The 14,770-nt window shown below is 38.5% G+C and overlaps 1 protein-coding gene across 3 annotated transcripts; it reads right to left on the reverse strand.

Moving 5' to 3' along the window:
- Nucleotides 1-5,265: 5,265 nt before the first annotated feature.
- apool (apolipoprotein O-like) lies at nucleotides 5,266-14,748 on the reverse strand. 3 transcript variants are annotated; one of them, XM_061835795.1, is made up of 11 exons: nucleotides 14,652-14,748; nucleotides 12,951-13,049; nucleotides 12,729-12,854; nucleotides 10,573-10,627; nucleotides 9,954-10,052; nucleotides 9,100-9,191; nucleotides 8,896-9,000; nucleotides 8,113-8,332; nucleotides 7,715-7,987; nucleotides 6,146-6,247; nucleotides 5,266-5,760 (listed from the first exon to the last, which is right to left on the reverse strand). In XM_061835795.1, the coding sequence occupies exons 1-11, from the start codon at nucleotides 14,661-14,663 to the stop codon at nucleotides 5,675-5,677; spliced, it is 1,269 nt and encodes a 422-aa protein (XP_061691779.1). In that variant the 5' UTR covers nucleotides 14,664-14,748; the 3' UTR covers nucleotides 5,266-5,674. The 3 variants fall into 3 exon arrangements, with proteins under 3 accessions (XP_061691779.1, XP_061691780.1, XP_061691778.1); XM_061835796.1 differs by having other exon boundaries at nucleotides 14,574-14,653; XM_061835794.1 differs by lacking the exon at nucleotides 14,652-14,748 and adding an exon at nucleotides 14,579-14,650.
- Between the last annotated feature and the right edge of the window lie 22 nt (nucleotides 14,749-14,770).

Raw genomic sequence — 14,770 nt, forward strand, 5'->3', positions numbered from 1 at the left:
GTTGCAGTTTCCTCGAAACTCCATAGTTTAGTAGGCATCGCTTTATGTTTTAATTACATTTCAAAAGAACACAACAAACGATGTCTTCTCGGCACCCTTCTGTTGGCGTGATAATCGGAGTAATAAGTAACAATATACAGTAATTTCATAGAGCAGCGATATCATAATGGAGTGTAAATTAATAGACATCTATGCTAAACACTTGTGGGGGAAAAAAATTTAATACATTTTTTGTAGTTTTTTTTTCAAATTGTTTTCTCTCTCAAAAGCTCTAAAATAACAATGTGGTTTATTTTGATGAGCAAGAAAATAAAAATGTTTCACAGCTAGAGTATGTATTGTATAAAAGTTAACATAAACTACTTATGAGAGAGAATTACCATTAAATGTGAGTCTCTCCTCTTTGTTTTTACTGTAGCCTAGAGTGGGAGGGGAAAAAAAAGTGTGTGAACCCTTTGGAATTTGTGGAATTTTTGCATGAATGGATCATAAAATGTGGTCTAATCATCTAAATCACAATTGTAAACAATCTGCTTAAGCAAGTACAACATAAACATTTTTCTTTCATATTTGTATTGAAAATAAAGATTTATAGGACAGAGAAAAAAGTAAGCAAACCACTAGGCTACAGATTCTCAGATAAAACCAAAGCTGGGAGGAACACACAAGACTGTGTTGAGGGAAAAATGGCATGCACATCAAAATCGTACCGAAACTGTGAAGCATGGCGGACGGTGCATTGGGGTATGGGTGTGCTTTGTTACCTCAGGGCCTGGACAACTTGCTCTCAGCGTAAAAATAAATTCCCAAGTTTACAGAGATATTTTGCTGAACGCTTGAGGCCATCTGTCAAACAGTTGTAGCTCAAAAGAGGATGGGTGTTGCAAACCGACAATGATCCAAAACACTGAAGTCAATCGACAACATAATGGCTTCTGAAGAAAAAAATGTGTTCTGGAATGGCTCAGCCAAATTCTTAACCTGATTGAGAGGCTGTAGCATGACCTCAAAAGAACTATTCACACTAAATATCTAGGATTCTTGCACAACTGCAACAGTTTGGTGAAGAGGAATGGCCGTTGGGCTGGGCTGGAACAAAAACCTCAAATATTAAACCATATTGCGTGTTTGAACCATGGCTAATATGTTGCATGTGGTATCACTTCATTCAGTTGGTGGATAATCATGCAGACTTGTTCATGACATCTGACAGTTGATTAAAAATAGATGCCTCCCAAACGTTCCCTCAGTTCAAACCAAAAGCACAAAGTGATGCCACAGGCTGCCCAGTTCCCAGATGCTTGTTCATGCATTTGGGAAGGAAAGAATATAACAATGCACTCATCTGATATCTTTTTCTTTCATTTTCCCCTCTCTCACACATGAGCAATCACAGAGTAACAAAGGGCCACTGCGGTTGTTGACCTCAACCTGATTTTAGGAGGATAATTTCCTCCAAGGAGCCATAAAGATGCTATGAAGATGTTAACAGATTGCATGTGTGGCACCAACAATGTTTCCCAAAGCATAGATGAGTCGCTCATGTTTTGTTTCTTGCACAATTTCCATGTCCATTGGTCATCAAAAAAAATACAAACATTCTATTAGTGCTGCATCTATTCCAAAAAGGGAAAAAAAACTCAATTGTGTGACTTGTCATTCAACTCTCGATCCAGTCAACTAATGATGTGCAGTGTTTGTGTGAGTTTCTGATAACCTAAGAGAGGTTTTGAGCCTAGTGTTATGAATAGCATTAAATATAATGGTGGGGGGAGCTCACATTCCTGTTTGGGTGAACTTGATTTGAAATAATACCACATTCTGTACATTTAAGTCAGTACAGCCATGGTCAAAGTTTTGTCAGAATGTTTAAAGAAAATTTTGTGCATGATTTTATTAAATACAAATGAAAGTGGACTTTCGTGAAAATTCCTGAAAATAGAAATGCGAGCACTAGGGAAGTCTGGGGGCATGCCACCCCGTGAAATTTTTGAAAACATGGATGGCTGTGGTGCATTCTGGTGATATCTGTTAACAAAATTCAGACAAAAATTGAAAGTAAAATTTCTAAGTCCTGACCCAAAAAAACTGGGCAGAAGTTCCCCAAGGGCCAAGCCCAGATTTTTTTGCCCCCCATGCCCCTATCACTGGATGACACAAAATCACATTTGTCATTAAAATATGCTTAAAATCTGCCATCTTATCTCAAGACAAATGAATTAAGTGAACTATTCAGTAAAAAGACAACTAAAATTGTCCTTTCCCCACACATTATATATATTATAGTATAGATATAGAATATACACAAAAATACATCCTAGAATTTCTACACCGTATAGCAAAACATGTTAAAGAAGTTGATCTGTAGTAATTACTATTAACGTTTAAGTCTCAAACTTTGAGACTTAAATATATGCACTGGTGTGGTCAGTCATGCTCGCAGATAAAGTTGCAGGTGTGATTAGGGATGGCCTTAAAATAACTTACTGGATTAATATAACAAAACTGTAAATTAAAAATAAAATAAACAAATACATAACTAAAATAGAAAACTAAAATTTAAAACTCAGAAATTATCATTTCCAATTTCAACTGATATTAATAGAACATGATAGAAAACAGTATTTAAAAATTTTCATCAATAAAAATTCTTGATCTGACAAATTTTATCTGAAGAAAAGCTAAATGCACTGGACTGTCAAGGAATAAACACGAACGGTCGAAACTCACGTTTTGAAGATGCTGAGAGTTTACTTCAACGTAATCGGAGTTAGTGGCAACAAGCTAGCAATACATTGGAACAAACATTCCTGTCGGCAATCGTGACGTATTGTTGTGGGGGGGCACGGACCACGGGACTGCCGTAAATAAGAGGTTGGCTTGCTAGAACGCGCCTTTATGTGCATGCGCTCGACATATTGGCCACACCTGAATCAAGTGACAAGGTAGCTGACAGTCTAATGTTGTTTTGTTTTTTTTACGCCGTCACACTGCCTCGCTATCGACGCAATGAGCACCCCTGCCTGTTGTAACTGAATTTCCTTTGACATGCTTCATGATGTTGATGACTTTCGACGTAAATGCGCTTGCTTAACGTGAAGCAGTTCTGAACATGCGCTTTCGTACATGCTCTGTACGGTTCACTTACATTTCCCGTTTCCTGGTGAATACCGTTTATTTTTTTTGGAGCAGGGTCGTTTAGTTAACGTTTATTAAATAAACACGTAAATTAATGTCAAGACCAAAATATGCGATGTCTTGAGAAATGCGAGGGGAGGGGCGTTACTGTTACTAGTGTTCGTGCCTCAACATGGCTATGCTCGAGAAAGCAGAACAACGAACTCAAATGCATGTTCGTTCAAACTAATATCCAAATTAATTCTAGGCAATTTTTCCTCGATTTTCCAGAGCAATTTTCATGAAAATTTAAAAATCCGGAATTCCGGAAAAATCCGGAGGACTTTCATCACTGAAAGAAAATAATGTGTCTTCCATGTTTTGTGATGATATGGAGGGACTGTAACCTCAATTGCCGTGTAATATAGTGATGAAAATAAATATTTGAACACCCTGCCATATTGGAAGTTCTCCCACTTAGAAATCATGGCGGGGTCTGAAATTTTCATTGGTGCATGTCCACTGTGAGAGAGATAATCTAAAAAGAAAAATCCAGAAATCACAATGCATGATATTTTAATGATTTATTTCTGTGATACAGCTGCAAATAAGGATTTGAAGATCTGAGAAAATCAATTTTATTTGGTACAGTAGGCTTTGTTTGCAATTACAGAGGTCAAACGTTTCCTGTAGTTGTTCACCAGGTTTGCAAACAGTGCAGGAGGGATTTTGGCCCACTCCTCCACACAGATCTTCTCTAGATCAGACAGGCTTCTGCGCTGTCACTGAGAAACACGGAGTTTCAGCTCCCTCCAAAGATTTTCTGTGGCCACGGTCATCCTCTCCTTAATACATTGAAGTCATCCTTTCCTATGTGCAGAAAAACACCCCCAAAGCATGATGCTACCACCCCCGTGCTTCACAGTAGGGATGGTGTTTTTGGGATGGAACTCATTATTCGTCTTCCTCCAAACACAGTTAGAGGAATTATGACCAAAAAGTTCCATTTTGGTCTCATCTGAGCACAAAAATTTCTCCCATAACTACTCTGTATCATCCAAATAGTCATCGGCAAACTTAAGACGGGGCCTGATATGTTCTGGTTTAAGTAGGGGAACCTTCGTGCCATGCATGATTTCTAACCATGACGTCTTAGTTGCTATATTATTCCCGTATATTCTGGTCAATATTTAAGGAGTCATCCTGCTTTTTTAGCACTCCACCCACAACTTGCCACTAATACTCAACTGTTATATCAAAATGTGAAACCGAGTCAATTTAAATATTTGGTGACAGAAGATGAAAGATAAAACTGGTAAAGTGCTCACTGGAGCATTAAGTGAAAGCGCCACAACAATTTCAAGGGACAACACAAGAATCTAACCAACATTCTTCAGACTTTAATAGAATTTTTTTCCTCATTAGATTGAGAAGGGTAGCGATTTTGAAGACAGGCCAAAGATGTGTTTTCTGCAATGCTCTGTTGCATGCAGAAACTGATCTTCATCAGTTTTTGTTAGCCAGACATTCCACACGTCATCCATAACATCTCAAGTTTACTGCTTTGCGGTGTACTTTTGTGCCCGTTTTATTGGAGGGAAAGTCAAAACCCCACAAAAAAAGCAGCCTGCAAGGTTCTATTTAATTGTTCATTCCTTTCCACAGTAGCAGATTGTGCCACATTCACAACGCGCTATAGAGATTGTGTACAAGGGATGATGCATTAATGTTATTTCCAAATATACAACCGCACAGCAAGAAATGTAGCAGAGAGCCTGATGTCAAGAGGAATGAAACACTTCCAATCTAAGTGAAGGCTCTGCGTCAATGTCGCAGGTTAAAGCTGCCTCCATTGTTGATGAGTGACATTCAAGATGGATGTGACTGACAGCAGGGACAGGAGAGGCACGGAATGAGGCTGGAAGCAACGTTCATCATTCCACGTAGAGGTAAGATTCTGATTGATGGGGCTAATATTAGTATCATCAACTCTTTCGGTGCAGTACGGTAGATTATTTGCAGTGGAATTCTGGATGAAGGAAGGATTATGATTCGACAAACGTTATTAGCGCCAGTCCAAACAAACAAACGTTCTCTTAATAAACATGCAAGGTTAAGTAATTTTTGTTCCACGAGATAACACAGAAATAAATTTGTGAAAAATATAGATTTATTTTACGTCTTCGATACTTGACAATTCTGGGCAATAACAAAATTGCACAACTATACATTCTTTTTTTATTTGAATAATTACAAATGACAATACACTGTTTCCACCTAGTCAATATGGCGACCCAAAGAATTGTGTATTCAGGACAATGGAGAGTCCACCACCCCCAAAAAAAAAAAAAAAAAATTGCTAAACATCAAAGAATGGAAGAAATACAAAAGCAGCCATCTGTAGGACACATGTTCTTCCACAAAACTGTTTTAAACACTTAGCATTTAACATAGTGGAGGGTGTCAAATGTGGCAGGAATTACTGTTTTCAGATTTAAAAAGAAAAATGAACCTTTTGTGCTGTGTGCATCAATCTGGATGAGATGTGCCGGTATTATCAGCGAGTGCTGTATAGGTCTTCGTCCTCAGGATTGGACTGGCCAAAATCCAAGAGTGCAGGATCTGGTCTAAACTCAGAATCCCCTGGTGGCCAGCAAGAGAAATAAAGAAAGGAAAATAATATTTTGGAGATTCTGAATATTTTTTTGTCTAAAGCTACACTCTTGCAGTGGTGAATCTATTGTTGACAATGCCGATCTTTATCTTTTATCACTGGTGTGGGAATAAATATTACACCGAAGAGAGGAAAAAAACTCACTTTAATGCAAAGCTCAAAACAGACACTTTACTCAAACATGTTTGTCTTGAAGGCTAAAAGTGTCTGTCACAGAACTTGTCTTATGAATGTAAGAAGTAGTTTGGCTCATGAAGAGCAAATAAAGCATGCTCAATATGTTATAAAGTTAGGAATGCTACAAGCCCTCACACTCCAGTCAAGTTCTACCACATGTACCCAATGAAACGCTACCTTTGCTGTTTGCAGCTGACTGTTCAGCGAGCTTGTGTGTCTTCTGAGATCCTTCTTCTCCTAATCCAGCTGCCGGAGGTTCTTTGGAGTCCACCAGTGATACTGGCAGTGAAAATACATAGAGGCTCAACACCATGGTGGCAAGGATGGTTGAAATACCACAAAGATTTTTCAATGCATCCAAAACAATCCTATCCAAAATAAATACCGTAATTTTCGGCCTACAGGCAGTGACTTTTTTCACACGCTTTCAACCGTGCGGTTTATGAGGTTATGCGGCCAATTTCTGAATTTTTTCTAATGGCCGCAAGGGAGCACTCGAGTGGAAAAGTTAAGAGTGAGACTGGTGGAATATATGTGCAGAGGAAATGACTTTTACCAGTCCGGCCCTGTTCGCGCTGCGCTACCGTGTTACTGCTGTCTCTCAGTGATTTTTACCGGTATGTTTTTTTTTTAACCGGCCCTGTTAGTGCCGCGCTAGCGCTAGTGTTAAACTCTGTGTACCATCTTTGTAAATATCTCGTGTTCCAATGGGGGTTTCAATGTGAGCACTTGCGGCTTTTACAGGGCTGCGGCGTATTTATGTACCAAATGGTATTTCCTTTACAAATGTACTGGGTGAGGCTTATAACCAGGTGTGCTCTCGAGGCTAGGAATTACGGTACCCATGATTCACAAACCATTAGAACTTGTCTAGTTGTAAATGTTTCTGTATCATGAAAAAGACACCTATCCCTGTAGTTAAGACACCATAACATTTCACCCAAACTCCCTGTTTCTTCTATGGTCCTATGAACTAAAGATAATTATTTGCAAAATATTGCGTGCATTATCTTATGTAGTATCTACACTGTAGATTCTGTGTGTAATTGATTAAAAAAATAGGTATAGTGCATGGTGAATCGTGAGGGTTCACGGTATGGCAATAAATGGGGAAATAAGTTGCATCAAAATAAATTGTAAAGAACAAAAGTCGTTTTGGTATAAATGGAAAAAATATTTAAAGACATGATGAGTGGTTAAAAGATCCAATCAAAACCCTGAGATGTCCCAAAGAGAGCAATCTCTTCCACAAAGCATGAATGCTTCGCTTGCCAGACTTCACAAATGGCAGGCCACAGCTGTTCCTCTGGATCGAGTTGGTGGATGTACAAATTAATGGTTTGATGCAAGAATAAACATTGTCAAAACGTCCCCCATCATTGTCAGATGACACATTAATGATTTTTGTCCATCAAGATGTTTGTCATTTCCGTATGAATATTCATGTAAATACCATTTACACTGTAAATGTCATCTAAGTATATTTTTGTGACACATTCCACTTTGTAAGCCGTGGGAATTCTTTGTGACTCCATTTTGTAGAAATGTCAATCATTTGTAAGTATAAAAAAAGCAGAACATGACAAAGACTTGCAGTGCATTCCCCCCATTTGTATTAATAATAAATGATGCAGGAAGCCAGCAGTATTTTGCCCATTACTGATTCTAATCATATTTTGTTAAGGTCAAATGTGAAGGGTATCAAGTGAAGGCGTTTCATGCTGACATGATGATTATTAGTGGTACCTGCTGGTTCATTTGAGATCTTTGGAATAGGCGGCTCCTCTGTGGAAGCAGGAACCTCAGCTGGAGGCGTTTCAATTTGAGCAGACTCTTCAGTCCCCGGTCCTGAACTTAGTGTGGACTCAGCAGGCAGGGTATCAGTGGGGGTGCCATCAGAAGCCAGAGAGATGGCGACTGATGATGTGACAGCATCTACAGATGCAGCAAGGGCGCCCTCTGGTGCTTCTTTGGAGGCTTGAGGCATCAGACTTTGAACAGAGTCTACTGATTCTTGAACTACAGAGGACAGATCACCCAATTAGAACACAAGTGTATAGATAAGTAGATGCCTCATGTGACTGATGTGACATTGATTAACTGACACAGAGAAACAGGAAGACTGAGATCAATATCTGTTGTACCTGAGTCTCTCTCTGCGGGGAACTGCTCGGCTGGGATCTCTGTGCGTGCGACTGACGGCTCTTGTGATGCGATAGCAATGATGGGTTTATCAGCGGCTGGAATACACTCCACTGATTTTGCCTCAGTTTCTGAGATGGAAAGAGCCTGAGGTCGATCTGGTTCTGGGGCGTGACGAGGCTCATCAACCACTGCGGTCTCTGGAGGTGGCACATGAGTTGCCTGTGAAGTGCAAGGAATGGAAACAAAATGGGAACATTTACACCCCTGTTCAACCAACCACTTTCCTGGATTCACAATGCCAAATATAGTTTCACAAATTAATGTTCTTTTGATGTTGTTCTTTTTATTTTCTTTATAACAGCAGCTCTGATATTTTAAAAACATTACAGATGTACTCATTTATAAATGGAAGAAATAAATAAATCTTCCTTGATATTCAAATTTTTACGGAAAGGTTCTGTTCAGTTGGCCGAAAACAACAAAATGTCTACACTCGCAAACGTCTGCTAAATTCAAAGCCTCTGGGTGACATTTTGCTCAATATAACACCGGCATGAAAAGAGGAGTTCAGATTCTCCTCTTTCTCAATTAAAACTACTGTACAATTGCTCCCATTTTAGTGAAGTTAGCCAGTCAGTATCTCGGCATCAATTTAACTAGGTTTAAATATGTTCAACTGTCCCAAACCTATGTTCATTTTGTCTGGCTCATATTTTTCACCAGGATTCAGCAATAACCATGACCATAATCCATCGGTTTGAATATTTAAAGGCATAAATAACCTGTGGTTGTGGAGCAGCATCATGCTCTGGAGAACTGGAGGTGAGCAGTGAACCCAAGGCAGCACGGCTCCACTGGCCCGCAGCATACATTTTTTTGCTTGTCACCTTGGTAACGAGAAAAAGTCAGTACTTTGCCGCATAAATGCAATCATATGAATGTGTTGTTGACGGTTTGTTACAAGGTTAGTTTGACAAAGTGCTCACCTTAAAGACAGCCACTGCCTGGGCAGGGTAGCACACTGATGCCCCAGCACTCATAAGACCCAATGGAACTGCGATCCTCTTTAAACGTGATCCTAAAACCATTTTACAATAAAGAGGAAAAGTCATGATTTCAACCAATAAAGTAGATGTCATTGTTGTGTTACAATCTCAGCAGTGTCAGGTAACTGCTGTAATCATTTTACCATATGGCAAAGGTTGTACAAGTGTTGAGTTTGAAAAGTGTCAACATTGAACAAGCACTTTTCTTATTTTTACTTGCAGCTCGATGTGGTCCGACAATACTGCTATTCAGTGATAATGTGACTGAAATATTGATTGCTACAATCCAACAAACTCCTTAGACAGTCACTCAGCTGATTTCCACAACATAGTGTAAAACCAATTGAACAAATATGATTGAAAAGGGCTAAAGTCATATAGCAGCAGCATTGGTTCCTTCACACAAAGGCGACAATGCTTCAAATTTAGCTGAAAGACCTGTGTGCAGAATATAGGCAGTCAAATATTCCACTGAAATGAAAATTGCAAGAAAATATTGGCTTTCCTTTTTACTTCGACATTACACCAGTCATTAAGATTTGTTTTTGCAGAAAAAACAGTTGAAGTGAATGTGGGAAAAAACACATTAATACAAATGATCAGATTTGCAATCACAATGAAGAATTCTTAAAGATAGCTATGAAAAGGGCTCATAAGCAGGTCTCAGAATAAATTCTCCCTAAAGGCCGTGTGCGTGTGTTTGCGTGTGAGAGAGAGAGAGAGCGAGAGAGAGAGAGAGAGAGAGAGAGAGAGAGAGAGAGAGAGAGAGAGAGAGAGAGAGATGATCATGTTACCTTTTCGTGCCAAGAACATGCCAAGTAGGCCAGCCATGGTGATGGTGCCAAATCTAGGTAGGAAACCCGGAGGAGGATCTTTCAAGTAATAGTACATATCTAAGACAAACGGAACACAGCAGATAAGCATTAGGGACACATAATACAAATATTTTCCGGTACAGTCTTGCATCTTGATGTCTTACATTTATTGCCGTTTCTAATTAGAAACCACTGAAACAAAATATAGACTGACAATCAAATGGGGTAGTTCCAAAAAGTAGAGCACTAAAGTTCAAAAGCGATGTAACAAAACTTTGTGAAAGGGTGATGCACCAGATGCATGCATTTTTTATTTGCCTGTTTTTTTTAAATGTCGCAACGTGTATTCATAACTTTTCAATTTGAATAACCGTAGCTTTTCATTCATCCATTTTGTGATGACTTCAGCAAAGACAACTGGGACAAACTGTTAGGTCAACAGTCACTCACAATTTAGGAATATATTTATTTGGGTCGCATGTAATTTTTGTGTTTTGGAAAAGTAAAAACTGTAAGTCAATGTTAATTATGTCTTGTACTTGGAAACACATTCATGGAAATATTTGTGAAAATGCGTAGGTACCTACAGTGAACTCACCCTCTCCAGCGTGGTATAGATTTACACTTCCTCTTTTCACAGAGACGTAGGCTTCCTGGAGGTGAAATGGGACAGAACCATCAAGACAAGCAACTTCAAAGTACAAAGTGACACGTGCACAAAAGTCTGGCTTTTGGTGGTTTTCCTCCACCTTACACTACAGCAAACTGTCAAATTTCAAGACACTGTGATATGGAATGCACCAACATCATTTCCTGTGTGACTTGGAAACTTGTTGTGTTTTAAATCTAGCCTGTGTTCCTCTGATGGCTAGTTACTAAAAAGTGTTAAAACGGATGCTGGCAACCAAACCATATATTCACAGTTTGTAATAGAAACATTTTTAAAATTCCTTAGTATTTCACAAAACCAACTTGATGTCACACAAAATAGGAAACCTAAACTGAGTGTTGAACAACGGTATAGTTTGTGTGTGTGTTCACACTGATCTGGTGTTAGCGCCACTGCTCTTTTTGGTTCAACATGCAAACAGCAAAACAGCAGTTTGACAAAATTACATCATTATGTCACCAATGTAACATCCATACATCACTGACCTTGCGTGTGTTTATCAACAAAACAGTGTGCAGCGAGTTCGCGTCCTTCCCATAATAACATGACCTGTGCTCTGCTGATGTGATAAAAGCTTTACCGCAGTACTAGGACTGTACGATATTGGAGAAAACATATTGAATTTTTTTTTCCAACATGCAGTATATATTGTGATGTGAAAAAAATAAAAGATAACATTCGTGACGTGAAACCACAAGACACTCTCAACATGATAGATGAAAGGAACTAGGAATGAGATTTTGAACAGTCAAACATTTGGGGTATTACCCTGTTTTATTGCAACATGTCTGTGCACCAGTGCACAAAGCAAGTCCCAAAAAACCATGGATGAGAAAATGTGGTATGAATGAACTTGACTAGCCTGCACAAAGTGTGGCCTCAACCCAATAAAACACTTTTGGGTTGATTATAAGTGGACAGTGAGCAAGGCCTTCTCATTTAACATCAGTGCATGACCCACAAATATCCTCCTGGAGGAATGGACAAAAATGACTATGAACTCAGTCCTAAACTTTGTTGAAAGCCTTCCCACACAAGTAAAAGTTGCTACAGCTACAAATAGTATATCAACATCATATTAAACCATATGGATTTAGAATGAGATAACAAAATCAGAGTCAAGGCAGGCACGCAAATAGTTTTGACACTACACACAGGGTGATTGAAAAGTAACTCCCTATTTTTAAAAACCATATTTTCCACACTATAAGGCGCATCTAGAAGCCTTTAATTTTTTCAAAAGCCGACAGTCCACCTTATAATTTGGTGTGCCTTATATATGGATCAATATTGACCCTTTAGTGCAGCTTCATCTAAATGGATGCATAACATAACCCCAGCCTTTACTGTAGCATCTATTCTATGCGCCTTATAATGCGGTGCACCCTATATATGAAATAGATTTTAGGATAAACCATTTATTGAAGGTGCGCCTTATAACACGGTGTACCTTATAGTGCAGAAAATACAGTACTTGTGATTTATTTCTGAAGCAATTCTTAGTCTAAGTCTTATAAGAAATGAACATGAGAAGAAACTCTATTGCATTGAGTTTTATTTAAAATTCGATAGGGGCAGAAGCATTAGTCATCAGTTTCTCAAGCCATCTGGGAACCGCATTAACTGATTTTAGAGGGAACCCTCATGGGATGTAAGACATAAAGTCACCATTTAAGTTCTTCCACAGTAGTCAGATTGGGAGAAAAGACATGCTCTTTTAACCAAGCTCACAGAAAAAAAGAAAATATTATAACGTGAATAAAATGTAAGTATTTTAAAATACTTACTTTTCATTCACCTTATATATATATATATATTATATATATATATATATATATATATATATGTATATATGTGTGTGTGTGTGTGTGTGTGTGTGTGTTTGTGTCTGTATTCTTCGGCATTAATCAAAACAACACAAACAACAACCATGTTTCAGTACGAGAAACACTCAACAAATTTGATTCAATATCATATATAAATATTATTGACAATTTTCAAATAAATAATTCAGCTCGTATCCTTTGCTTGGTCAAATTTGAGCAGAATGGTTAATTTCACAAAGTCTAAAGGGATAAGAGTACCTTCACAACATGGACAAAGGGTAGTAGGCCTTCTCTTGCTGTAGTTAAGCCATTTTCGATCACCCCCGGTTGATCAGCAACACGCTGGACCTGAGCAGACTTTGCCACTGGGGTGTAGATGTTCAGCTAGGGGCAAAAAGATATCCTGTAAAGTTATTATGGTCTAGCTGCCGCATACAGTACATAGTGTGGATTGACCGCCGTCAATACGGATGAGGGTACCTTTTCTCGAGTAATGAGGCCTTCAGTGGGAACTTCACTGATGGTGTAAACTCTGATGGAGGCTATGCCCAGCACCGCCGGGACAGCCACCATAGCCACCTAAGAAAATAAATACTTGCAGTGCTAAGTCTGACTTTCTATTGTAAAACACTACAGACATGAGCCTTCTCAAACAAATAGTTTAGAACAGTGGTTGAAAACAAATAAACCTCATACACAAAACATTTCAACACAAGCAAAAAACAACACTATTGATTCAAATATTAAACTGTTTTTTGTCTTTATATAACTTGTCTTCTTTCGCATTGTATCATAAAGCAGCAGATTTTATAGGTGACTTATAACTTAAATGCTACAATACATGAGAAACGGACAAAACAGTAGGTATGCTTTTACAATCTATTATATGAAGTTCAAGAACAATCTATAAAGCTGCTTCTACAATGACATTTTCAAGTAAGCTAAGATTCAACCTGCCAAAGGGTTATTTTATGCAACACAATGTCAATTGTGGTAGTCTAGCAGCTACATACAGTGAAACTTCCCCGTATCACAGTTTCAAGAAAATATGCAGTATATGAACCCTTGCAAATTACCCTGATGGCTGCATAAATTGCTCACGTCAGAATAATTGACACACAATTCTCTTATAGTAATAACGCAGAGACAATTAAGTGTTGATGGTTTAGCTGACCGAAACGTAAACATCACAGTGGAAGGGGGGAAAACTATTTGAATCTTTGTATTTAATAACTGAGTTTCTTTCAGAAGCAATGACCTCAACCAAAGGTTTAATTCTTTTCAGTTGCGTGTCAGATATGGACAGCAGTCAAGCAGGATTTTGCCCCTTCACGGTTTTTCACCCTGTACTTATAATGTTAACGTTTTGTATCCAAACAAACAAACATTAAAATATATAATTGTCTGTGTGGTATATTTCTTTGTCGTGGATTATATGATAATCAGATCACAATGTATGCAAAGATCCTGTGCAATTACAAAAAGTTAATGTACATTTTCTTCCAGCTTTCTGTTATGTACGTAAAACCGAGGTGTTTGATATTAAATGCAGTAGTTACGTTGTGTTCTACTTTCGGAAGCAACAGCAGGGCGTTAAACATGTTGGTAGACTTTTACTCAAATTAAAACGACCAGTAAGTGTAAGTTAGCGAGTTGGGTCTACCCTGTCTGAAACAGTTCGCACGTGTACTCAGAATCTTTTTTTTTTTTTTAAACTACATCGCCTACTAGTCCTTTCCCCTATTTTGCACAGGCGAGAGTGACTGGAGTTTCACAAAATTATTTTACTTTTTCGCTATATTATACGAAAGCTAATTTTACAAGCTGCAGTCGAAAGGCAGCAAAAAAGGAGAAAAACTCTCCTTTCTTTACAATAGCGGAGCCAGTGCACTCGAACTTGAAGATTAAACCACTCGATGGGTAGACGTGAACTAATTGCCGTCAACTTCAAGCACTGTAATACTAAAAATACAAGGCTGGATATCTGTTAGCATTGGATTCATTCTCCCAAGCATGGCCAAATGTTGAGTCATACGGGATGAATACCTCCCCTGAGTGTGAGTTATATGTGACAACCAACAACAACGGAATGTCAAAAATTACCATACAGAGTACACATTCATGGGAAGAATCTTCAACAACATTGAACGTTCGCTGAATTGAATTTGATAAACTATTCACCTTGGCCGCCATGATAGACGTCCTCCACTTTCTTCTTCTGCTGGGTGTCTTCGTCTATTCAGCGGCTTCGAGTACTGTACACTAAACTGCGATCAGCTACTGCCATCTAGCAGTAAATA

Source organism: Syngnathoides biaculeatus, chromosome 11, assembly GCF_019802595.1.
Source record: "Syngnathoides biaculeatus isolate LvHL_M chromosome 11, ASM1980259v1, whole genome shotgun sequence".
NCBI lineage: Eukaryota > Metazoa > Chordata > Actinopteri > Syngnathiformes > Syngnathidae > Syngnathoides > Syngnathoides biaculeatus.